This window comes from Barbus barbus (assembly GCF_936440315.1).
Source record: "Barbus barbus genome assembly, chromosome: 16".
Lineage (NCBI taxonomy): Eukaryota > Metazoa > Chordata > Actinopteri > Cypriniformes > Cyprinidae > Barbus > Barbus barbus.
In genome coordinates this window covers 14,618,226-14,645,719 of record NC_136744.1, presented here as the reverse complement: position 1 = coordinate 14,645,719, position 27,494 = coordinate 14,618,226, and the positions used below count along the sequence as shown (strand labels likewise).

Genomic DNA, 27,494 nt, shown 5'->3' with positions numbered 1-27,494 from the left:
AGAACGAGAATTCTTTCCTCGTCATATGAGCTGCAATCTACTCAACCCTACAGAGGCTCTGGAAACTGTGAGGCAGGGGGGGAGTGAGGTGTAGGTAACACACAGGGTCCAGGCAATGGAAGGTGTGAGTGTGTGTGTGCGTGTCTGTGGTCACCCCATAAGTGACAAAGCTCAGGGTATGACATACAAAAGACAGACACACGTAAAATGACATTGGTAAGTAAACGGCTTCTACATCGACCGCAGACAGAAAGATACAGAGAGCATTTTATTGACATTCATAAAAACTGATAGTTAGAGCTGGACAGCTGGATTCACGATTCACGAAATAAGTTAAGAAGTTTCTTAAGAGATTCGTAAGAACATTTGAAAGTACAATTAAAAAAAAAAAATAATGCTTAAGCTCTAAAATATATATTTTTTAATATACGTGGAGGCAGACTAAACAGGCTTGCAGGAGACGGTTTACGCAGGCTAACTGACTGGATAAGCCCTGCATCCTTCACCACAGAGATGTCTGTTGTTTTGATTAACCATTACGAGGTTAAAAAAACTAAAATAACATGCACAGATAAATTGTAGACAAGAAAATGACAAATTATGTCAAAATTATACAATTAAAATGAGGTCCCTATTTGAAATATTACTAGAATTTATGGTGTTTTTTTAAAACAAATGTTTTCAAGAATTCAAAAAGATCAACATTTTTAAGAAATGTTTTTTTGGTATACAAAATATTCTTAACTTTATTCTTAAGAATGTTTTGTGAATCCGGCCCCTAGATTCTGGTCAATTCCAGTTACTTTAAAACACTTGCTATAGTCATGGCTTAAGGGGCTGCATGCTAGGCACTGTATTAAAAAAAGAAAACATATCGTTTGACCACTAATGTTTAAATGTAATAAATTTATTAAGATAATATTTTTTAAAACTATTTTAATAACTGCAGAATAAAATGGTGATGGTGTTGTAGACTGACACAAAGGTTAACAACTTTTGTTTATTAGCCAAGGGACATGGTGATTGGCTGACGTAGATCTCAGTATGGTCACACTTGACTAGCATCAAATCTATTTAAAATACAGCAGACCTTAGTGTACATCATACACAAAGTATTCACTAAGGTTACCCATAGCACTAGGCCCAGGTCGCACTTCTTTAGAGCTGCTGGTGGGTTTCTATGGTTACAGGAAAAATCAGCCTGTATCATTATGACCTCACAGCCAAAATCAAAAATATTCAGAATAAGGAGGCATGTCGGCCCATGATTATGCAGACTTAAACCATGACACTACTATTGTCTGAAGGCAGACAGTAAAAGTGTATCTGGTGTATTAATGAGAGTCTTTATATGGAACAGAGACAAACACACTAAAACACAGAGATGTACAGACACACAAAGATGTGGCAGCAGTGATAGCAGGAGCAGGCTAAGGGCAGGATTACTTACACATTGCTTCGTTAACCACAGACAGAGCGGCGGTCACTTCTCCTGCCTGTTCCAATCTCAGAGACTGGTCTAACAGAGACTCTGCCTCCAACACACACCTCTCAAAGCCTTCCCCTTTCCCTGCAGGTAACAAACATCATAGCACGGAGCTTTTCAGCATGGAAACCAGCACACCTGTGCTTCACACACACATACACATGCAGTCCCAAGCTCCAAAGGATAAGCCACAGCAGAAACCCAAGGAAATTCATCCGGAGACAGAGCCACTCCCCTTTGCCATTGCATGGCATGCTGACGCCTCACCTTGGTTCTGGAGCTCATCCAGATCCATGAACTTGCTGGGTCTGGGATTGAAGCCCATTGCCGCCTCTTTCTCCTTTTCCTTTCGCCTCTGTAACTCTTGCTCATTGGCCCGGCGAGCTACTTCCTCCTGTAACTCATCCAGTTCACTGCGGCCTTCACCTGCTACACACAAACACAAACATGAAAATATTAAGGAAACAGGAAAAAAAAATTTTTTTTTTTACACTGACACCTTGACACACATATCAGATCTTTTTGAATGAGGGAAAGAAGCAAAAAAACTGAAAAGAGAGAGAGAGATCCAACTTTTTTTGGCAATGAACTTTCAAATGTCATCTGACTTGCACGTAGTATTGTTATTGTTAACTAAATCTTAATCTTTTAACAATCATTTTGGTAATTTTATTTCAAAGCTGAAATAAAAATATTCAATGAAAAAGTTTAACTTGAACAAAAATTTGACATTTTGCCAACTAACTGAAATAAGTCTAAGCTGAAGTACTAAAACTACTGAAAGTGAAATAAGTGAAAGCTTAATAAAAGTAGTATATCTAAAAAAATGAATAAACATGGCAAAAGCACAAAATTATTAAAAATAAACTTAAATTAAAATATAAAATATTATTAAATACAATACAAAATATTATTAAATACAATACAGCATATAAGACTAATCTTAGACCGCTAACAAAAAAACTTTGTATCTGATTCTTTCATCATCACATGGTTGAAACAGCTGCTGTCTAAACTATACCTAATCAGACCAAAAGTACCTTTTAATAATATGAAAAATATCATGCAATAATTGTGTGATTGATCACTGCTGTCACTTCATAAATCTGTAACATACACTAATTCCTACTATTAATGTAAACACAGTCCTAAGTGAATACAAATAGACAGAATAAGAAAAAATGGATGCATGGCAAAATATTGCATTTGTGCATTAAGCCTTGCAGTGTGATATCAGCCTAAGAGGTATACAATTTTAATATGCACAAAATTATATATAACGAACAGTAGGCGGTGACCAAACACATGGTCACAAGGAGAAGCACAAACAGATATAGCAGTTGATAGCTCTCCAGGGCAGACTCATGTTCCTCAGTTTACAAAACAGATACAGAGATAACATTTCACAGAAAGGAACAGGGTGCATTTCACAGCTGAATCTGCTCAATACTGCTTGCTTATCATATTAAGTTCATATACTGAAACAGCAAAAAGGGCATGTGACACCTAGTTTAAACATGATTAAACGCCGCAAGGTAAAGAACAGATGAAATCGCCCACATGTTGACTGTATGACAACTATAAACACACACGTTCATACTGTACACACCTAAACTCATGTGACTGCTGCCCTTGACTGATGCTTTGACATCCTGCAGTAGGGCACTGCTGCTCTTGGATTTGGTGACAGTCTTCCATGATGGGCTGACGTCAGGTGGAGGCTTTTTCATTCCTGCCTCTTGTAAGCTGGAAAATGCAGAGAGAGAGAGAGAGCGAGAGATGAATGATGTGCTAACAAAGATCCTTATCAGTTCTGACGAGCTTTTTTCCATTATACCTGTGTGTGCCTTTACTGGTGCCCTCGCTAACAGGCATGTCGAGGCTGACGGGGCTGTTACTGTTCCTCTCACTGCTCTCATAGCCACTCTCCATCCTCTGGATAAGCCGCGGGGGCTGCTCTGATCCCCGTCTCAGGGGTCCCGGTAGGTCTCGAAAGGTGGTCTGTTTCGATGATGCCACCAAGTCCCCCTGAGGCCCAGTGTCTTCAGACAAGAGAGCTCCTAGCGGACTGTACCCGGCCTGCTTGCGGCGTTCCCTGCTAAAGATGCTGTCAATGTTGAGGGCCTCACGGCGAGGCTTCCAGGGCGGACGGTATCGCCCTCCAGAGGAGCTGGACTTGGACTCACTGCTGGTGCTGTCAGCTTCCCAGTCTCGGGCCTTAAAGGTGGAGTCAGGTGGCCCAACGGAGCCAGAGGATGATGCGGAAAGTGGCCGGTTATGGATAATGTTGCTCATAGTCTCCTTAAAGTCTCTAAGTCGACTGGAGCTAGGTTTAGGTAGGGAACGAGGAACCTGCTGCTCTTTTAAAGTCTCGCCTGTAAAAGAGAGGGAGAGGAAATCATTTGAAAAAAAAAAAAAAAAAAAGAGGAAGGAGTAATGTTATTTTAACATAACCTAATATTACTGTACACAGCCAGTACAAGCAACAGTGATGACTAATGCAGCTCACATTTATTGTCCAACATGCTACTCGATCCACTAATGATCTGTCAGAGCATCAGTCAACTGACCACAGTTATGGATTATTATCCGGGTTTCCATTAAAATAACACAGTAATGTTAACATTGTGGTTTGGTGACAGCATTATATTGTTTAAGTGCATACCTTCGCTGTGGTAGCCGGCAGACAACACCTCATCTGTCTTAGAGCAACGACTCCTTGAATCACCCCGGGCCTCAAATTTTCGTGGCCTGCTGGTACTTCGTTTTCGGTCCAAAACTCCTCCCTTTCTGTCCAAGACCCCGTCTTTTCTGAGAGTATGGCGCTGCACTTGACCGCTGTCAGGACCTTCACAAGTGAGTTACAACCAAAGTCACTATTTGAGTTGTAGAGCAGTAGGACAACGGGTGGCGCAACATTAACGTTGAACCAAGGCACTCCAAGACACTTAAAATACTTGATCATGAGCTGCTCACTCAAGCACATATTTCTTATCTTTATATCACAGCATTTGCTATTTGATAAATAAAACTAAATCAGATCGACCATTAATTGTGCAGCCCTAAGCAGGACATAAAACAGATCACATTAAGTTTACTTCTGTATGGATCAACTCAGTGCCAATATACCTAATATGGTGTCGAAACGGTCTTTGATTCTAGTGTGAGTGTACAAACTGACGTACCTGTGGTTTCCAGGCTGCTGTGGGAGGCAGAGTCGTTGTCCGGGTTACAGATGACGGTTCCCTGGGAGTCAGAGGAGAAGTGGGAAGCCATAGACTCGTGGTGGGAGTGTGAATGCTTATAGCTGTAGCTGTCTGTGGAGGAGTCTGTCCGTGTGTCGCTGGAAATTGATGGCTCACGGCCTGACAAAACAAACAGAAGATCTGATGCTTATCACTGAGGCTACCAAACTGGGGAATCCATATTGCTTTAAAAATTAGATTCTGGAATTTTCAGCCAAAAACTGTGACTGGCAAAAAGAGTTTTGAGAGGTGACAGGGCACTGCTAGGTATTCTGGGTGGATGTTTACTCCGATCCCAAGTTTCTATTATGTGCTGGTCCCTAGATATAGCTCTGATATAACTATGATGTAGCACAACATTTAACTCTTAGGCTAAGTTTTGTCTTTGTGTGTATTACCCTGTGCACCATTTATTCATAATATTGGCTGTTTTATGGACAGGCCACTTATGATTAACTCTAATACAATCTATATTATCATAGTGGTTATTGGTATATTTTAAGGTAAAAAGCAGACTTTGGTAGTTCAAGTAGCTCAGTATATTGACATCATATCTTCTAATGAAATATATGGTTATTACAGCTGCTGATTCTTTACCGTAAATTTCACTTTTTTTTTTTTACACTGACAATCTCAGCAAACTCCACTAAAGATGCGTCTATAAAGCAATGCATAGATATAATTATTATAATCAGTAGTGAAATATTACTCATTTTGTTATGAATTGAAACATTTGCTTTACTATGTAAAACTTCCTCCTGAAGATGCACCAAAGAAATGCAATAAAATAAATTGGACCAGTAAACCGGCCTAATGCTGGTGTGCAAGTACCTGAATCCTCACTGTCGTAGTATGCTTTAGTGTAGTGATGTAGGTCTAGGCGAGAAGCCAAATCCTGAGCTGACACTGGCGTCCCTCGGGGGTCAGCATAGAGCAGCAACAGCGGCTGGTAATGCCCCTTTATACAGCGGGACACCACATCCTTCCACTTGGGCCCAATCTGTGAGAGAAAATACGTCAACCTTTTGAGAGTATAGTTTTGAAGGAGTTTAAATAATACATTTGACAGTTTTTCCAAAATTAATCCCTAAAAAAAAAAAAAAAATCAACCAAATATTACTCTCACCTAGAGAAAAACAAAACAAAAAAGCAAAGACCAGTTGAAATGTCCTGGATACCCTGAATAACAAAGCTGAGACTGAAACTCAAGTTACCCCCAAGACTCCAACTTCCCAAATGGACGACTTTCTCTATGCTCCCTCCATAAACAGACAGGATGCTTGAGCGAGCCGCAGTAACAGACAAGCATGCACAAAAACATGAAAGTGTGAGCGGAACAGTGAGGTTTAGTGTGTGTGTATCATGGCGGTTTCTGTCTGTAGGCCACGCCCTGCCACTGTCCAGCTGGTGTTGTAAACAATAGTGGGATATCCTTGTTTTCAGAGGGCTTTTGTAGGAGCTCTGTGCAGCTCACGTGCAGGTCAGCATAGGCTTGCCAGACCCCACAGAAAAAGCTGCTTCGTTTGCAGCTGTCTAGGATCCACAATCCTGAACTGCTATTATGAAGATAAAATTCTGCAAGTTCAGAACTAAGGGAATGGCACACCATTCTGAGTGACATAACACACATTATTTGTTTTTCCAAGTAGCTTTAATACTTGCAGGAATTATGCAGTAAACTTATCCTTGTAAAATGTAGGGGTGTACCAATATATTGGTACCACCTCAGTCATCCAATATTATAGATTGGTATCAGCTGATAATGAGCATTTAATTGAGCACTCATTTTTTCTATTTTTCTATTCAGATTATCCTTGCGACCATCTAACTCTTACTGAAAGTCAATTACAAAAAAAAAAATGCATTGATAAATTCTCAAAATAATTATCCATGTCATACCGTACATTATAAAACACGGTTTTATTTCTTATTTAGGTCAAATAGTATAAAATTTAGTATTTAATACCATTAATATTTAATACTTAAATAAAATTCAGCATTTATTAGTTACCAGTCGTAACATGGAAAATGGGGTCAGTAAGATTTTTTTAACGTTGCAGAAATTAGTTTTCTATCTGAAACCTTTTAAAATATAATTTATTCCTGTGATGGAGCCTTTACTGTAGATTTTGATCAATTTAATACCTCCATGCTGAATAAAAGTATTAAAAACTTTGAACGTTATTGTATATTGTCGGCATGGGTCAGATTTTTGCATAATAACTTATTGCCATTCACTTGGTATGAATGTTGTGCCATTCCTGTCTTTATGTTATGATGACCATATACAGAATGTGCACTAATGACTATTGACATGCATTGAGTTACTGGCATGTGCACATATACCTGCACACAAATGTAAAACAGCACACACACGTACATTCCCCCACCCACCCACCCACCAACCCACCACATTCTGGGAGCCTGTGGGGCACTGCTAAATAACGAGCCAACACATTGGTTTATGTTAATGATTCTACACGAACTCCCCGAGGACAGAGCAAGCAAGGAACATTAGATCAGGGGATGTATAAATAAAGCCCTACGAACAACCCTGGCAAACCGGCAAGCTAAGGGTTGCATTTTTCACATTCACTGGTTACACAAAAATCCCAGATGATTACCTCTTTCACATGAGCGTCATCGAAGTAAATCCACTTGCGGATTTTGGTTTGGAAGAAGAAAGTAGAGTAGTGTTTGCCATAGTAACAGACCACGCCCACAAGGTAGAGCTCCGCCTGTTTGGCCTTGTCCTCTGTCACTCTGTTGAACAGCTATGGGTGAAACGAAGGACGAGAGGTCGCTTATTACTCATAAATGCAAACGCATTCACATACACACATAAAAGTAGATCCACACAACCAAACCATTACAAAGATGACCTATTTTAAGTGACCATGAGATCTTTCAAAGGTATTAAAAGCATCTATTATCAACATACCATTATCAAATCACCACTTTTGATCTCTAGATGTATTTCAATTTAAAATAATCTTTTGTTTTGGCCTTTTAAAATGGTTTACATTTCACATTGAAACGTAAACCCAGTACTTAGTGAAATGCAAACCCACTTAGGACATCCTGTGCCCGCCCTGTGTCCTACGTAAGCCTGATATCAGTGGCAGAGTTGCTTTTATGTGTGAGTCATTGTCATTGACGCAACAAGTTTGGCAAGTTCTGCCTGTAATTCCCATGTGCATCACAGTGATCTCAGAGTTGCAGCACTGCTGTTTGGAGCCGACTGCATTTATCACCATCTATAACAGTCAAAAGCTTCTGTTTTCAGCTGTGGACTTGTTCATCTTTCAGCTGATTTATATAAGCAAAATTGTGTAGTTTGTGGGATATTTTAAATAAGGTCAGGGTGCATGTCTTACATCTCCGAGCCGCAGGACGGTGCCCAGGCTATGAATGACGTCTTCTGCCAGGTCAGAGTGGTCCGAGTCCCACACCAGGCCAATGGTGATGATCTCTGGGGAGTTCATCAGGACACGTCGAATACGGAGCTTCTCTCCACAGTTGCCCTGTAGAGGAGAAAGGGAGAAGATTTTTTTTTTATACTGGAGCTTAATGAAACACACACACTTACATTAGCCATTACCATTAATTCCCATTCCCCTGCACAAACTTACACAGTCACCCTAACATAGATCATAAATCACAGATGAACACTCATATTTTGTGTGTGTGTGTTTAGGTTGCACGTGAAGCATGTCTAAGGGTCAACATAACATGTCTGTTTCAGATCTACACACATTGTTCTTCAACTTTCAAATGTGTTCAATTCATAAGGAAAATCTTGCCATAATATCAAATCTCAAATATGTTTACTTCCATTTATTCTAGTAAACAGACAAACATAACAGCATAATATCATCGAATAATGTAATGATTCATTATTATATGAATTACAGAAGTCAAAATTTAAACTTGGTTTATGCTTGAATTAGAAAAAAATAGGTTTAAAAAAAAAATAGCTTTCTCTTTGAATATATATTTGAATATTTCTCAGCCTGGAAATATAAAAACAGCAATGTGAAAAATATTAATACAATTTAGAAACTGGTTGGTATTTTCATAAATTTTAAAATGTGATTTATTCCTGTGATGTCAAAGCTGAATTTTCAGCAGCCTTTACACCAAAGTTCAGTGTCACATGACCTTTTCAATGCTGAAAACAGTTGAGTATTTTTGTGGAAACCATTATACTTTTTTCAGGATTCTTTAATGAATAGAAAGTTAAAAATAATGGCATTTATTTGAAAGAAATATTTTGTAATATTATAAATCTTCACTCACTTCTGAAGGAAGTATTAATTTTGCAAAAATAAATCCGACTGATTTATGTCATTTTGCCTCTGAAGTAAATATATTTTGTTTCAAGGATGTTTAGATATTTTTGCTGAAAAACAAGACAAAAATACTGATTAAGAAAATTATTTTTTGCAATGTGATAAGCTGTCATCCCTTATCCAAGGAAATCCTGATCTGACATGAAGACAAATGTGCGTGTTTTGCTTAAGAAGTTGGTCCTCCTCAGGGCCATGAGACAAATGAACATTCCACTGATTGCATCCTGTTTTGACCCAGCGATTACTTAATGGCCACAATCCTATTCAAACCCAGACAAGCGCCACATCCACACACACACACACACACACACACACACACAGTCCCAGACTTCATTATGCCTAATTAGCACTTGATTTGATAGAGCTGAGCGTGTGGTGGTGTGTGGTAATGCTAACCGGGCAGTTGCGCAGGTCTCCCACAGTGCTGGCGTTCCTCAGCAGCTCTCCGAACATATCTGGGGTGGGCTTCTCCCGGCATTCCAGCATCCGCACTGCCTGGTTGCTGTAGCATAACCAACACATGTCACACATAAAGACAGCACAAGCAATAAACTGCAGCTCTCATATCTGTAATTACGGGTGAAGTGTTTGTATTTGTTGGCTTTGATTTAGTAAACAGCCTATAATTACTATATGAATTTAAAATTAAAAATGGAATTTGTGACACTAACCTAAACAACTGACTCAAGTGTTTAAGGTGTGTTTGTGTGGAGCGTTTTTTTGTATTCAGGGGGGTGTTCAGAGAGGTCACCGTCCAGACCGGTTTGATCTTATTGTTGCAGCAGAGGTCACTGCGTCTCAAAGACACTGCAACACTGCGTGCCTGGAGCAACATCGCAGCTCAGGCAGATTTCACGGAGACAGCCTTGCCAATGTCACAATGTTACCTGGACAGGCTCCTCCCAGTGAGAGTGTGTATACAAAAAATATCTTAAACATAGTCATTCCCACTGACATTAAAATACATCAAATATAATATTATAGAAGAGTCTTAAATCTTCTAGTTCAGAAATTTTGCCTGGTTGAGAGCCATGTTTGAAGCTGTTATGCAGATATGCTCACATCTTTGAGTGAACATAATTTGAATCTCATATTAATGGGCCAAGTTGCTACATTCACTGGTATTAATAAACAGCCTACATTAAGGCTAATAAACAGTTTAAAAGGCATCTGAACTGAATCTGTGGGCAGCATTTCAAGATATTATAGGCCTGCTCCTGAAGACTGTACCAAAAGTTAAGAAACATAACTCCCTCACATACCATGTTTTCCCAAATAATTGGAGAAGGCATTCCTGACTACTTTTTTCTTAAAATCTGTGTTAAATATATTTATTCTTATCAGAATATTGAATAATTCCTTTTGTGATGCATGTATTGTAACTCATTTGAGCCAGCACTATTTGTCTAACTTATTTCCTGCCTATGTAGACTACACATTTCATGTTATAGGCAGATCACTAGGTTTAATAGTATAAAACTATACTATCACTAGAGACAAACTATACAGCTTAGCTAAATAATGTTTTTACTATAATTATTGTATTCATTTATTAATCCATTAGTTGTAATACTTGCAGTGGGACAACGACAGTACTCGGGTTCAAAAACACGGAGTCTATGTCCTTGTACAGAAGAAAGCGTTTCTGCACTGCAATGTCATCTATTATCATAAAAAGCCTCCTTAATCACAGAGCTGCATGCTGGAATATTCATGAAGTCCTTTCATCACTGTTGTGCTTACGAATGTTTGTTCACAACGCTAAGTATCTGCTCCACTGGCAGGCTGAATGCAGTAATCCAGACTGCGCCCACAAATACGCAACTCTAAAAGCAGATGCTGACAACGTTTGACTGGAGAGTTCAAGGGGAGCTGCTCTAACATGAAGCTCGGCTTTGTATCTGGCCGCTCATCACCCATGATTAAAAGCAGTGGCACTGCTGTCCAGGAGACCTAGAGTAATATTTAAGCTGGCTGTTGCCATGTGCTCTTGGCTATTGAGGGAATCTCTCTCTGTTCTGACTGATTTCACTGTGTTTGATGTGGCAGAGAGCTCATTTGCTCAGCTGGAGAAGAGTATAGGACATGATGTTTTCTGTGCCATACACAGTGTGGCCCTTTTCAGTCCCAGCTTTCAAAATGACCTCATTCTTTAGCATCCCTCATTTTTGTGCATGTGTATGTGCTGCAGGGATGATTTTGCTCACCACAGAGAGGTGGTGGAGATGTAGTGGACCATCTGAATGAAGGGCAGGGGGTCTGAGGAGGCTCCACAGTTGCTGCACACACACTAAATGAGAACAAAAAAACAATATCTGATAATATTCTTTTCTATACAAATGGACAGTATGTTAAACATTATTTTATATTAAAAACTAGGTGTATTAGGGTTCCCACACTTTCTGACACAACACAAATGAATGAATTGACAATTGAGGCAATTATTTTCCATTATTTTTATATGACTTTCCCATGACATATATGAACTTTTGATGACTGGAATGGGATTTTAAAAAATTAATTTACAAAGATGTCACTTGTGCATGATACACCAATGCATGTTATTATAAAAGAGAAATGATCAATGAAATAAAAACATTTACTGACATGTGCAATGTAGACAGGTCAGACCATGATCCAGTTAAATCCTGATGTGTAATATACTGTTTTAAATTTTCTACCAACAAATATTATGTAATTTAGAAATATGTCCTATTATGGAAGTTAAATACATTGCGAATGGATTTCATATTGCCTTCAAAAAGATTGCTACTTGTTAATAAAGAGGCTTCACCTGCTCAAAGAGTGTCATGGCAAACTTCTGGTGAGGGATGCAGTGTTTGGCCGTGCAGATGTCCTCCTTGGTCTCATCAGAGATGTGAAAGTGGATCCTCATGAGGATATTCTCCTGTGAGAGAGACTTATTACTTAATTATTACCAATTAGTATGTGCATGAATCAAAATCCCACTGAAGAGAAACAGCATACATCTGTCCTGCATGTCTCATGTTAATTGATTCTCGCTGTCCAGTGAGTGTGTACTGGGTCTGTGAATAATAGTATGCTCAGCTCTTTTGGCTGAGAGATATAGCTGAGAATGTTGAGTTGGGGGAAGGCTTGTGTTCTGTAGGGAGATGTTGAAAGTTCACAAAGCAACTGCCCTTCACCAGTGTCTCCAGTCTTGCATAATGACCAGACAACAATAGCGGTTAAGGGGAAAATAAAAAAAATGAACATTTGCAGTTTGTGGTGGCAGTTATTACTGGTCAGCACATTGTACGATGTTGCTAAACCAGCAGTAGAAAGAGAAAGAGGCTGAGACAGGGAGCCATTCTTTATCTTATGTGTTATGATGCTATGGCCTTTAAAATGCGCCATTAGCAGAAAAACGAATCACTGTTCAAAATAGGATGTGTCTATGAGATCACAGAAGATTTACCGTCAGACAAGAAGGTTTACATTTCTGTACTATCAAGTATCCTGCCGAGAGACAAGAGATAAAAACTAACATGAAAGCAGACATGCAACCAAAAAAGACAGGGAAGGACTGATAAAGGGCCTAGAGGATATCAAACACCTTCCTTCTACTTGTACTGGTGTACTCAAGAGCTGAGCTAACAAATGTTAGACTGCACAATTTCCTCTTCAAGAAAATCTACGTCTTGAGCAGAGAGTCTAATTTGGCACGTGAAAGAATACTAAAGTATATGGAAAAAGCAAGGACATGGAGAACAGCAGGAAAAGCCGTAATGCGCTATAGGAGAGGAAAGCTAAAGGGCGACGGTGAAGAAACAAGAGCCCTTACGAAGCACTCAGCTGCATCGTCCATAATGCCGAGCTGGAATCGCTGCTCATCCTGGAAGGTTTTGGCCAGAGCGCAGCGGAGAGCATCAGAGGGCAGCACCTTCTCACTGCTGAACTGGAACTGTGCAAATATGCTCTGAAAAACAACCACAGCTTTCGATTAACGTTCTATCAACACCAACTAACATCAACACCACCTCATCACACAACTTCTTTCAAAAATGGGCAAAAAGTGTACCTTTATATAACAGTTTGAAAATGAATAAAATGTTCAAGATTCATTTTAGTTTCAATGTAGCCAATAAATCACAACTTCTTTTTTTATATCTAAAAAAAAAAAATAGTATGACAAGCAAAGATGTTTTAAAGAGTGTGTTTTATGAAGGAAAGAAAGTAATACAGATGATACGACGGTGAGTAAATGCATACATTTTTTAGGGGGGGGGGTTGATCTATCCTATTAAAATTAGTATTTATTCCTCTTCAGCCACATTTAAACACAGCATTATTGAGTGTCTCCTGTGAACACATAAGATTTCCCATGCTGTAAAGCAAGACATGCCTGCTTGCAAGACTTCTGTGCTGAATTAAGAAACTCCTCAGTAAACAGAGTTATTAACTTCTTTACTTTGAAGGCTGAAAAGGTTGAAACAAGAAAGGCTCTGCACTTATGTCACTACCCGTGAAACATACTGGTGTAAAGTCAGAAAGAAACAGACAGCTGAATACAGAGGCAGTACCAGACCCATGAGAGCGAGCGGACAGGCTGACAGACATATTGTCCCAGTCCTGTGTGTGAGAGCAGACAGGCAGCCCCCTACTGCGCTGGCACAGGGCTCAGGAGAGAGATCTCTAATTTCCAGCTGAGTTATTGAACATTTGATGGAAAGCGCCAATGGCAATCCTGAACATTAGAAGGAATCTAATATAAAATGAGTGTAAGGGAACGACTTAAAAGAAACTGGATGGAAAAAGAAATGGCACAGCAAGAGCAGAATACTGCTCGCCACGCAGCTGTAGTTAAAACACGGGATAGCTAGTTTTTTGATGCATATCTATTCCTTCAATGCCATATATTTAATGTTTTCATAATACATCAACATACATACAATGGTTGGAAGCAGACAAAATGACAAAGAAGTGATTCAACACTGTTTTTTTATGTTTTGGTATCAGACAAATGATATCCAGAACTGGTTTCCTTTAGGCTTTTGACAAAATAACTAGACCTAAATAATAATTAGAAGAGACACGTAAACTAGTAATTATACGAACAATGTTAATTATAGTTTTTGTTTCTCACTTGAGAATGAATAGCTGTTACATAAACTTGTGCAAACAACCAATGAAACAAGTTACTATCCTTTTGGATGCACAGTAGTGTAACGGAGTTGCTGGGTGCAGTTCTTTATAGACTTATCAAATGAAGCCATATATTAGCAGACCCAACATAAAAAAAACTAGTTTTGGTGACCACTTACACTGAAAAGATATTTTCAGAAACGTCGCAGTTTTTTTTTTTATGTTCCACAGAAGAAAGTAAGTCATAGAGGTTTAGAACGACCTGAGGGTGAGTAAACGGCAGAAGTTTCATCTGTGGGTGAACTATACCGTTAAACTAAAAATGTACTTTTACCTGTAAATAAAGTGGGTCAAGCCAATCATCTCTGCTTCTATAATAAAGTTCACTATTTAATATTTGATAACATTTCAGAATCTTGAAGCATATACAGATGGCAGAAACACATTAGCCTTCATATAAAAAAGGAAAGTACTGAATTAGAAAAGCTATAATGGAGCAGAGATCCCGGTCAGCTCTATGAATTTAATGCATCGTGAATAAAGTAGGCTCAGTGCTTTACCTTCAGAGCGCAGAAGATGCACGAGTCCTCCATGCACTTGTGTGTGGTGAGCTGTCGGAAACTTCGCCGGAAGATATCCAGATGCCAGAGAACCTATATATAAAAAAAAAAAATTTCAATTAGATGAAAGGAATGTTTACATCATTCTCTGATCTTTGATGCTGCCTGTACATGATATGAGAGTGCTCTGAAAGGCTGAGAAAAGGTTGAATCAAGCACCAGACACTCAACACACCTTCTAAAAAGCCTGAGAAGCTCTAGTCATCAAAAATGCATCAGGCTCAAAAAGAACTTGGACCGCCTGCAGTTGACTTTCCACCTCTTCCTAAGTGTTTCTCTCAGAAGGGCAAGGCATCTAAAGAAGATGAGTCGGGGTTGGAGATGGAGATTGTGCAAGCTTTATCTGATGCTGACCAACTCAATCCAAAAAAAAACTTCCTAAATCCAGCTCTCTTGACACCCCATAATACAATCTCAACCAATCACATGAAAGAAGCAATTATGTCTCACCAACCAGGTGTCAAAGGTCTGATAAGCCTGCGTGCTCTATCCAAGAGTTTGAAGAAACGGGAGCAGGATAACAAGCAGAGCAAAGTCTGATAGTAAGATGAAGTGATGAGCGTGTTTCCCAGCTTTAGTCTTTCATCTTGAGGAACGTATGCGTCTCCAGGTGAAGGATGATGCGGAATGTCAGCGGAACAAACAAAGACCTGCTAGCTTCCTGCTGGGCAGCTCACATGCACACACAGACACACAATCATGCACACCTCCCATCTGGCCGTGCCTGGGAGGCTGCGGAGGTCGAGCTGACCCCACCTGCCCGCCATGAGCAGGGAATTTGTGTGCCATGGCCCCGCTGCTCGCCCGGCAGATCTACACGCTTACATACTGAATTATTGAGAGAGCTGTCAGTCCCACTTAACACAACTCCGTTACCCAAATGAATCTGCCGTCTAACTTTACCTTCACAGATGCCTTAATCTGTGATAAAGTCTGTCAATGAACTTCAAAAGTTAGCTGGCTTGTAAACCAAAACCTTTCAAGGTGACATATCACGAAAATCTAAGTGCTATAATCAGGACCCTAGTGCATCTACCAAGGAAACATGAAAAAGATTAACCCAGTAACTTTGTTTTAGTAAGCCTTTTTCTGCAAGCTTCTGAAAAAACGAGCACATCTGATGTCACTCCCTTGGTGACGTGGCAAAGGGATCTCATTATAATATTACCGCCCCTTAATCTGTAAGTTTCCACCTCCTGCGCCATCATTTTGATTTCAAAAGCGACAGCGGTGTAGCAGTTCTACTGCCATGGTGAAAGTTTGAGCAAAACATGCTAACTGTTCTGCCTTTGGCTGCAATGACGAGCACAGAACACTATTTAGTCCCCGCCTCAGTGGAGACAAGAGAACAGTGGATTTTTTTATTTATTTACTGTATACTGCTGCCACAAAGATCTAAAATAATCATGCGATTTATTTCCCAGCTGTTTACCTTCACAGACATAACTGACTGTTTTTGTAACTTGTGTGTGTTTTAACGTAAACTTGTGTGAATGAGTACTTAGTTTACTCACATACTGTGACAGCCGCTTTCTATCCATGTGCTTCAGATGTGTGCACTCAGAAAACCGTATATCAGAAGTTTAAACTAATATGGTTTAAAACGCATGATTTCAGCTCGATAAACATGATAATCAGAACCAAAACAGATGTTTTTAGCAGGTACCAGCTGAAATGAGATGGGTATAAACGGAGGTCGGAGCCAGCGGTGCCAGCCGCAGGTGGGTGGGACTTAAGCTGCAAGTGGGCTGTACAAACCAACAGAAGATTTTGATTGGTTTGCTTAATGTGTGGGTTGTAGTATCTGTTCACACTCCTGGTGGCGGTAGTGTGCATTTTTTTTGCGATCCGTCAAATAAACGAAGATGATGACTTTCAGTGGCGGCACGGTGGATGAGTGGAAGAGGTAAGCATGATTTTTTGTTTTGTAAAAAGTATTACAAGCTGTGAAAAGTGCATTTTCTTGGTGGCTTTTGTACAACGTTTTCTTAATACCACACACAGCTTACACTCTGTAATGTGCCTGACTGACGATATCTTTGTTTATTTCTACATACAACAAATTTCTCTGCAGGTTATGGATACCGAAGACCATAAGCAGGTAATGTAATTACATGGCATTGTCATTTTGGTAACACTTTCTATAAAGCCCATATTTATAATACATTATAAGGGTATTTTTAAGGCATTATAATGAATGCATAATACATTATTAAAAACAACAACAACAACAACCTTATAATATGTTATATCATCTTGTGAATATAAGAACAGTTTTAAATGATTAGTTTAGTATTATAATATTTACTTAGTGGTTATAGCTTTTAAGAGTATGATGATTTATAACACACAGTGAACAGATTGCATCATCTTAAGTTACAATGGATTATATTTCTCATAGTTATAATGTATTATAAGTCTCATATCTTGCCACCTTTCTTATGCTACTTTACTTAAAGGCATCAATGACCACTTATAAGTATAGTAATAATAGTAATAGTTTTCTCTCAAAAAGCCATAAGATCAGATATCAGATCAGATTGCTTTGAACTATTTCTATTTTAATATCAGTTTGATTATTTTGATGGTACCTTTTAGACAGCTGTTTAGTAACTCTGCAACTACATGTCAACTAGCAGTCATTGGAGTATAGTAGTATGTTGTCTGCTAAATATATGCTAACACTTTATTTGGATGGTTCCCCAACAGACAAACTGACCATCTAAGCAACTTTATGAGTACGTCAACATTCTACCAACCCTAACTTTAACCTAAACCTACTAATACTAGTTGACATGAGAGTTGCAAAGTTGCATAGAGTCAATAGACAAAGGGGACATCAAAATAAAATGTAACCTAACATATAAACATTGCTTTTTTTTTTCTGTTGAAATTATTAACTAGCTCACATAAAAATTAATATTAGCCTCACAGGGAACAAATAACACTTCACACCTGACCACTTACAAGATGTACTGTAGTAAGATACTGTGCAGATCTTAAATAATGTCAAGATATATAGTCCATTATCAGTGTAAAAGTAGATTTAATATAGTGTTTATTATGTTATAAATAATCATAATCTTAAAAGTTATATGTACAAATGTGTAAGCATTATAATGTATTAAAATTGACAATATAACATATTATAAGGTTGTTTATAGTGCATTATGCATTCATTATAATGCCTTAAGAATACCCTTATAATGTATTATAAATATGGGCTTCATAGAAAGAAATTTTTTTTTTTTTTACATTTTGGACTGCACTGATTTATAAAGTGTAAATGTCTTAAACGTTTGTAAATAGATACCTGTTTTTATACAGTCTATGATAGATACACTGTAAAAAGTGAACAGTTGGATCAACTTTAAAAACTTTTTTTTAAATACTTCAATTGGTAACACCTAAAAAAATGCTTGTTTTTTTCAACTTAACTTATTACAAATAAAGGTAATAAATTAAGTTGAAATTTTTTTTATTAGATGTTACCAATTGAAGTATTTTTTTTAAGTTGATCCAAGTGTTCACTTTTTACAGTGTAATTTTCTAAATAATAAGGTACATTTTCAAAAGTATTAGAACACATCTCCTAACATCCTAATCCACAATGTAATATATTTAAAACATAGTTTAAATAACCTTTTTTTATTTAATACTAATAATAATAATCAATAATCATCCATCTTCCATCCATCTTCTTCCGCTTATCCGGGGCCGGGTCGCGGGGGCAGCAGTCTAAGCAGAGATGCCCAGACTTCCCTCTCCCTAGACACTTCCTCCAGCTCTTCAGGGGGGACACCGAGGCGTTCCCAGGCCAGCCGGGAGACATAGTCTCTCCAGCGTGTCCTAGGTCTTCCCCGGGGTCTCCTCCCAGTGGGACGCGCCCGGAACACCTTCCCAGGAAGGCGTCCAGGAGGCATCCGGAACAGATGCCCGAGCCACCTCAGCTGACCCCTCTCAATGTGAAGGAGCAGCGGCTCTACTCTGAGCTCCTCCCGAGTGACCGAGCTTCTCACCCTATCTCTAAGGGATCGCCCAGCCACCCTGCGGAGAAAGCTCATTTCAGCCGCCTGTATCCGGGATCTTGTCCTTTCGGTCATGACCCAAAGCTCATGACCATAGGTGAGAGTAGGAACGTAGATTGACCGGTAAATCGAGAGCTTCGCCTTGCGGCTCAGCTCTTTCTTCACCACGACAGACCGGTACATCGACCGCATTACTGCAGAAGATGCACCGATCCGTCTGTCAATCTCCCGTTCCATCCTTCCCTCACTCGTGAACAAAACCCCAAAATACTTAAACTCCTCCACTTGAGGCAGGAACTCTCCACCAACCTGAAGTGGGCAAACCACCCTTTTCCGACTGAGGACCATGGCCTCGGATTTGGAGGTGCTGATTCTCATCCCAGCCACTTCACACTCGGCTGCAAACCGTCCCAATGCCTGCTGAAGGTCCTGGCTTGATGAAGCCAACACGACAACGTCATCTGCAAAAAGCAGAGATGAAATCGTGTGGTCACCAAACCTGACACCCTCCGGCCCCTGGCTACACCTAGAAATTCTGTCCATAAAACTTATGAACAGAACCGGCGACAAAGGGCAGCCCTGCCGGAGTCCAACATGCACCGGGAACAAGTCTGACTTACTGCCGGCAATGCGAACCAAGCTCCTGCTTCGGTCATACAGGGACTGGACAGCCCTTAGTAAAGGACCCCGGACCCCATACTCCCGGAGCACCCTCCACAGGCCGCCGCGAGGGACACAGTCGAATGCCTTCTCCAAATCCACAAAACACATGTGGACTGGTTGGGCAAACTCCCATGAACCCTCCAGCACCCTGTAGAGGGTATATCAATAATCAGAGAATCAATAATCAGTTTTGTGTAAATTAATGGTGAATAAACTATCATTTTATCTAGTGGTTTTTAAAAGGAATACTTCATATAAAAATAGTAATAAAGACTAATTTTCTTGGCCTAATGTCGTCACTTAAAATTTGTGGACAACATTAACTTGCATAGCATTGACCTACAGAGCTGACAAATTATTCTTGAAATGTTTGTACATGTTCAACAAGAGAATAAAGTCATGCATATCTTGGATGGCATGGGGAGAATGTTTTAAATTCGGTTTAACCCTAATGCTCATTGTGCTTCTTGTGTACCCACCAGGTTATGTTCGGAAGGACAAGCGAGGCGAGCTCCGTGGAATTTACTCAGAAGCAATGCATCCTGGATTGTGCAGTGTCCACTGCATGCAAGTCTATTGTGCTGAATGAATAATTGTACATGATTTGAGTCATCAGAAATAAAATAATTTACCCACCCTGAGATTTCAGATTAGTACATTGATTTGTGTAACATGTTCTGAAGAACATTAGTCTGTCATGTGTTGTAATTTGATTTAAAAAAAAAATGAAAAATAAAAATGTGCAGTACAGGCAAATGGTAACTACATTTTCTGAACAGTACTCAACATTTTCTTTATGTATCACACATTTACCTCCAAAGTGCAATTGCATCTCACTTTAATGTTCCTTAAAAGGCTACTGTAGAAGAATTGAAGTAAAATGTAATAACCAGAAATATGCTTAAATTACTACAGTTAAAGGACTTAAAATGACACCATCACGAAGCATGGTAAAAGGTGTAAAGACAGGATTTCAATTTTGACAGTGAATGGTATTGAATACAAATAATGACAAAACTAAGAATAAGACAATTTCATTGTTAACAGTGAAATTGGACAAACACAATGACAAAACTATGAATTTCAGTTTAAACTACTATGAAAATGTGTTATATTTATGTCATTCTAAACTACCATGAAATCCTGTCTACTTGCAGCATAAGCACCTCCCACTTGCTGTTCTCAAACTCCTCCCACTTGCTGTTCTTGGCGTAAGCTCCTCCCACTTGCAGGTCTCCGGGCTGCAGCTATCACTACATGGCTGAAATGGGCAGCTCTATTCTGGAAAGGGGGCGGGAGCAGCAGCTCATTTGGATTTAAAGAAACAGGTACGAAAATCAGAGTGTTTCTGCTTCCACTCAAAATAGGCATTTTCAAAATGATATAAGAAATTATCTGTGGGGTATTTTGAGCTGAAACTTCACTGACACATTCTGGGGACAACAGAGACTTCTATGACATCAAAAAAGAGCATAATGTGTCTCCTTTAAGATACCTGCTTATGGTTCAGTCAGAAGTCTTAAGAAGAGCAGTCCATTTGGCTTACTTTGAACCCCTTTAAAATCTATAGTACTGACAGAATCAATTTCAGAGAGTAATTTCACAAAGTAGAAAACATCTGTTTGACTGCAGTTGGGGCTGTGCGTGTGTCTCTGCACAATAAAACTTAATACTCAACAACATTCATCTCTCATGCCATTACGATCACCCTGTATGACCTCGTGCTGATGCTCTTTGCATGGCAAGTGAAAATGTAAGGGAATAAAATGTATGAAATGGAAATGCTGTTTTTGTTAAACACAAAACCTTGAATGTAAATATTTTCTCGGGCATGAAAACGTGCATCAGAGGAGTATTCATCACAATCAATAAACTCAATATTTTTGCTCGCAATGCAAACTAGAGGGTGACACGGGAGTGGATTCTCAAACCTCTCCCGTCCCAATCCCACCAAAAAACTGGGGGAAAATCCTGTCCCGTTCCACTCCCGTGTTGTTGTTTTTTTTGACTGAATTCTGTCAGTTACAGTAAAAAAATATATAGTACAGATCACAGCGTGCCCACCTTAATTGAATAAAAACGCAAAATGTACTTTTTTGTTATTATATTGAACTGAAAGCCAGCTTTGCACACATTAAATTTCATGTAAATCATCCATGCTAACACACGTTTTCTATTTGAATTTATTTTTATTTTTTCATTTGAAAGTGGATTTCACTCTCTATAGATATATTTTTCAAAGACGGAGTTTCGAAGATTCTCGCTCAAGTTCACAGAGACCTAAAGCACATCCTGTTTGCTTTGAAGTGCAACGTTTCTATTGTTATTCTGAGTGCACACAAATAAACAGAGTCTTTACAGATTCGAAAGATGTATTAGGCTACTTTTATCTGCATGACCAAAATTTACGGAGATTTTAAGAGCAAGTGAACGCACCGGTGCCTGTCCTGCAGCGAGCGCGCTATTCAGCTTCCACTCTCCACACAAACACTTCAATAGCACACATTTCTCTAGGTTAACATCATATTGAGCGGTCATGTAAAGTTGCTACTACATACATCTCTCAGATGAAAAGCCATATTTGAGGTCGATGAATGATAGGTGAGCAGGGAATGATAGGGACAGTTTGACAGAGTCATTTGCCCTTTTGTACGGTGGCCGAGAGAGCTCAACGCACTGAAAATAGAAAAAACACCTGCAAATTAAGAAAACAACTTCATCAATTTTACAACACACATGCTGCAAATGCTCACAACACAACCAAATAAAGAAACGCACTGCAAATAGAAAAAAAACGCCTGCAAATTAAGAAAACAACTTCATCAATTTGACAACACACATGCTGCAAATGCTCACAACACAACAAAATAAAGAAACGCCCTGCAAATAAAATTCTTTATTTGGTAGTGTTGTGAGCATTTGCAGTGCGTTTCATTATTTGTCTGTATTGGGAGCATTTGCAGCACCTGCTGTCAAATTGATGAAGATATTTTCTTGATTTGCCGGTGCTTTTTCTATTTGCATGTGGTTTCTGAAGGTGCAGCGCGTTGAGCTCTCTAGGCCACTGTACTTTTGGGCCATTATATCTAAACAAAAAAAGTTGTATGATCTAAACAAAAAAACAAAACAAAGACACTAACTGCACTTTAGAAGAAAGAAATGGTGCGATTTGTGACCAAAAACCTTATATACAATGACATACATAAAGACATTTTCAGTAGTTTCCTACAATAACCATTGTTCTTAAAACACAGTTCTGGTCTCCGGGTGCAAGTACGCAGGTCTGCAAATACACAGGAACATTCTGAGCCAGTGGCCATGGACTAGCCAGTGTGTCCATGTCTCAAGCGGTCAACATCAGGGCACAGTGTCCCCTTCTATTGATTTGACGTCACTGATCTGACACTTAAGTTCTGGGAGCTCTTGTCATGCCACTGAGTTTGCCTCTGAGAATGTGTAACAACAAAATCATTTTTTTGTTTTTTAAATCTGGAACTGTCCAGTAGAGTTTGTATAGGAGGAGACTGGCCATATTGATGAGAAGCCTGCAGGACCTTACAAGAAGTACAGGTGTCATCTGCTCATTAAAGCAATGTTCTGATTACCGTCATACTGAGGGGATTGTCAGATATCTGATCTGATTCATTTTTTTAACAAACACACAAACGGCAGCAGAATCCTTCTGACAAGATCTTTATAAAATGGTCTTTTAGGAGAAAGGAAGCTGAAACTGATAAACCGTGGAGTCTGTCATTGTGAAATACACAAACTACAGTAGACCACTGCTTGAAAGATTAGTTCAATAAGAGTGAGCAAAACTGCACGAGTCCTTAAACTAGACACATCATAGATAGCCCTCTGCAAAGTGGGACACCACGGCCCATTACTAACCATATTACACGCTTCAGATCCAGGGGACAGAAAACAGACAGGAGGCAGGGCTGATGGAAAAGATAGACTGAAAATAACTGACTGACTGAAACAGAGGTACTTCCTTCAGCTCATCAAACAATGTCTGCGGTCATGTAAAGACTTCCCTTCACGGAATGTGACCATTTCACACCAACAAGAACAAACCTGGATTTTACACTTTTAATTTTACAGGTTGCATAAAAATATTAGTATTATAAAAGCAGCACATCTATTATCATTGATAAGTCTTGAGCACCAAATCAGCATATTAGAATGACTGACTGGCTACTGAAAATTCAGTTTTGCCATCACATGATCAGAATTAATGTTTCTATTTTAAAGCCATTTCATTACAATACTGTTGTATTTTCAATCAAATAAATGCAGCCTTGTGTGCGCACAGACCTTATTCAAGTCGTTTAAACTCACTTTAGCTTGCAAACAATACAAAAGTCCAGTTTTTTTCATTCAGATTTAACTAATCAAGAGCCTTAAACTAAACTAAAAATGAAGTTAGTAACAAGGTGGCTAAACATTTATTTATTTATTTATTAATAGCCTAAAACCAAAAATTCCTTTAGCTGCAGCCGCACTCAACAGGAAGCTGCTGATTACACATCCTGACTCTTACCTTCTGTCTCAGAATCAGCAGGAGACCAGAAGATGTCAGCTTTGAAAACCAAGGCGGTCTAGACATAACTCTCTCCCTCAAACTCATTTATGCTCCATCCTTGGATCTTCAATCAGGAGTTTATTGTGCATAGCAGATTTTATTGAATGGCTGTTGAGAACTATTGATTTTGGAAGGGGTTTCTGGGAAAGCTTAAACAAGGACAGCTTATTCCATTATAGGGCATGTAATGCCAAAATAAAAAAAGTTATTTTCACTTCATGTGAACAGAACATCAAAACTAAGGGACAGAACAATACTGGAGAACTGATTTATCTTACATGTAAATAGGTCTATATTATCATTTGTGAAGACATCAGAGCCAAATTAACTCATGCTTTAATGTGAGTAACATTTTTACAGACTTTATACAAGTTCTTAAAATCCAACAAGTTCTAAAAAATAAAACAAAAATAAACTACTTACAATTCCTCAGAAAAGTATTCAGGAAAGTTATTAAAGCACCACAATTTGTTCTGCAGACAAAAAAACAATACTGCTTTCACCCCCAGGTTTTGAGTTCACTGTCTTGCCATATTGTTAGGATTCATGGCAACAGACAATCCAGCCCCGACGCTCCCTCAAACACCCAACCCCCCGAACCAGTCATAACTGACTCTAATTTGTAGCTTTAGACGTATTATCAGTCAGCTAAGCCCCTTTATTTCCATATCGCTGATTATACAGTAATCCAAAAATAGAGGGTAAGTAATGGCAGGTTGCTGTGCAGGGTAATTACCGGCCAGGACTGTGTGTGTCTGACAGTTGTTTGTGGGGTCTAGTGCAGACAGTGCTTGAATCATCAGTAAATCTAATGCAGGCTCCACCGAGCAGCACAATGGATAAAAGGCACAGCGGTTTCTGTCTAATAGCACTCATGCGTGAGGAGAGCAACGAGTGAAGAGTCAGCGCACCGTTCCTACTGCTGCCATATGCATCTAGCCGCTTGACTTGTTGCATCAAATGGCTAAATCACAAGAGGAGTGGGGCGCAATTTCTGCCCACAAGAGCAAGCATCTGTTGAGGTCATGTGTTGCACGAGTCATTAATTAATGAAAGAGTCTGCACAATATTTATCTTCATAGACTACAAGTAGAGCCTAACAAATGAAAACATCTCAGCAAGCTCATGCGGGGTGTCCTCAAAGTGTGCAACATTTTATGGGAGTCCACACAGAGATACATCCCTAAAAGCACCATATAAAGGCTAATAATTTGTCTAGATTTTAACCAAGAAACCGTTTGCACATTTCAGAAAGGTAACATGAAAGATGTATTTATAGCATGAACATATGCAGTCCTACCTGGAGAGCGCTGTTCAGGAAGCAGCTGTTCTGTCCTGGCTCATTGATGAGTCCTTTGCTGGGGGCGATTGATGTCATGGTTCGTGGGGTGAATATACCCTGTAAGCCACTGCTGCCAGATGCAAAGTAGTTTCTTTTCCATGACATGGTGGAGTAAATCAATATCGCTTGAATTCTAAATCGTCCCTCCGCTCAACAATTCCAAGTTCATTTTTCCAAAGTTGAGGAGAAATGCATTAGCGTTGTATTCAAAAGATGCAAGAAATTAGAAAATAGTTCAGGGAAAAACGTTTATTCAAGGGCGTTGGCTTCTTATTGTCGTCTTACATACGACATACGAAGGCCTTGTTAACTGCTCTCTGGGATTTGGTTGTGGAATTTCACACCGCTATACTCCGTATTCTGGGTTGTGGGAGGTGTGGTGATCTTCACTGCAGCGCTCTGTGCTACACCCTTAAACAGAAGCAACAGTGTGCAGATTGACGGCAAGAGTCTCGTCCTGCTTGTAAACAAGTGTAAATCTTCACAACACTGTATCTGCAAAAATAAACAGAAATAAAAATATTAACAAAAGTTATCTCTTTACACTCAATCCAACCTAAAGTTCATGCATTTTTCACACTGTGATTTGCAGCACCAAAGTGACCACAAGTCATTAATTTTCAACGGGAGTTGCTAATATTCAGTGGATCACAAAGTTTTACTTCATGCAAATGGATAGTGAATTGATGCAGCAATGTCTAATAGGAGTGAATACACTGGAGCACATGTCATCTCTGAAATACTGTAGTGTAGCAGAGACAAGATGGATGAGAAGTTAATGTTATAGTGTCTGATCTCCCAATTGATTTATGTTTATATCACTATGCAATCTGTCTCTGCTTACATACAGGGATATAATAAAATGCTGTAAAGATATAATCAATTAATCCATATATTACATAGACACAATAAATGGAACATTTTTTTTTAGCTTGAAAACTAATTGCTTGTCGGATTAGAACGGCATCTTATTTTTTATCTCGTTTATTTTCAAAAGCAATGGTATCATCAGCAGCAAGAACATCAGCAATAGACAAATGACCTTCCCAGTCGTTCTTTATTACTAATATTAAACTGCTGATAAAACATTAAAATACATTTCGTAACCATTTCATCCAATTAATTAAAAAGAACCAAGTCACAAGATGGAGACTCACAAATCAGACACTACTGTGGATTTTATGCAGTTTTACCAAGCACAAGAATAATACTAGCATAATTATAAAAATGTAAGTATTCATATATCCCTGAATTTTAAGACTTCATTAATTTCAACATCAGAAATTAGTTCATAGGGGATAGTTCACCCAAAAATATAAATTTTCTCATAATTTCCTCACCCTCAAGTTGTTCTATGACTTTGTTTCTTCTCCATATCTTGAACACTGGGAACCAAGCAAAACTGGTCCTCCTTGATTTTCATTTTATATTCCAGAGAATAAAGAAAGCCATTCAGATTTGGAACAACATGAGGGTGAATAAATGATGACAGTATTTTGTTGTGAACTATCCCTTAGAGCCACTTAGTGACCCACAGCAATAAAAATCTCAGTATGTGTGAACACATCAAGTGAGCATACACTCACTCTACAAAACAGTGACGTTTTAACACCGTAGCTGTGAAATTTCCTTAACAATCTGAGTCAGATCTCATCCTGCTGGCTAAAATAACACTTGGGTGCAGACAAGGATTTGTTTGTTTGTCCCAGTCCAAGCCAGCATACAGAACATCCCCTAGCTGGGTGTTGATGTGCTGCTCCAACACATGACTTACAGGTTGACCTCCCAGACACGACACTCTGACATAACTCAACAAGTGATGTGATAGTCAAAGCTCTTAAACCAGTCTCCCACTGGTAGGCTTATATTAGCATCACTTAGCCATGCAGCGAACTTGCACGAGAAAGACACCCACCTAGGACCACATCCATCGCCTGCAACATTTAGATTGTACCTCAAGCTCCTGACAGGAAGTTTAAAAGTAGCAGCTTTGAGCAGTTCCTCTCCAGAGTTTAGCAAATCTGTCTACGTCAATCCCTGTCTGATGTGCTTTTAACGAAAGCAGAC

The 27,494-nt window shown here is 39.1% G+C and overlaps 1 protein-coding gene across 3 annotated transcripts in view; it reads right to left on the bottom strand.

The window, feature by feature from the left end:
* LOC306882320 (ubiquitin carboxyl-terminal hydrolase 54-like) overlaps window positions 1-25,532 on the bottom strand; it is a gene marked incomplete at its 5' end in the record, with an annotated part of 33,046 nt that extends 7,514 nt beyond the window's left edge. For 2 of the 3 annotated variants that reach the window (XM_079436865.1, XM_079436866.1), the window contains 15 exons: window positions 1,451-1,570; window positions 1,754-1,915; window positions 3,096-3,232; window positions 3,324-3,861; window positions 4,152-4,334; window positions 4,672-4,851; window positions 5,563-5,731; window positions 7,356-7,505; window positions 8,109-8,255; window positions 9,480-9,585; window positions 11,291-11,373; window positions 11,878-11,991; window positions 12,889-13,023; window positions 14,750-14,842; window positions 25,386-25,532. In XM_079436865.1, coding sequence (XP_079292991.1) covers window positions 1,451-1,570; window positions 1,754-1,915; window positions 3,096-3,232; window positions 3,324-3,861; window positions 4,152-4,334; window positions 4,672-4,851; window positions 5,563-5,731; window positions 7,356-7,505; window positions 8,109-8,255; window positions 9,480-9,585; window positions 11,291-11,373; window positions 11,878-11,991; window positions 12,889-13,023; window positions 14,750-14,842; window positions 25,386-25,532 — 2,464 coding nt within the window. Of the gene's footprint in view, window positions 1-1,450; window positions 1,571-1,753; window positions 1,916-3,095; window positions 3,233-3,323; window positions 3,862-4,151; window positions 4,335-4,659; window positions 4,852-5,562; window positions 5,732-7,355; window positions 7,506-8,108; window positions 8,256-9,479; window positions 9,586-11,290; window positions 11,374-11,877; window positions 11,992-12,888; window positions 13,024-14,749; window positions 14,843-25,385 lie in introns of all 3 variants that reach the window. The other variant, XM_079436864.1, reaches the window with a different exon arrangement.
* Between the last annotated feature and the right edge of the window lie 1,962 nt (window positions 25,533-27,494).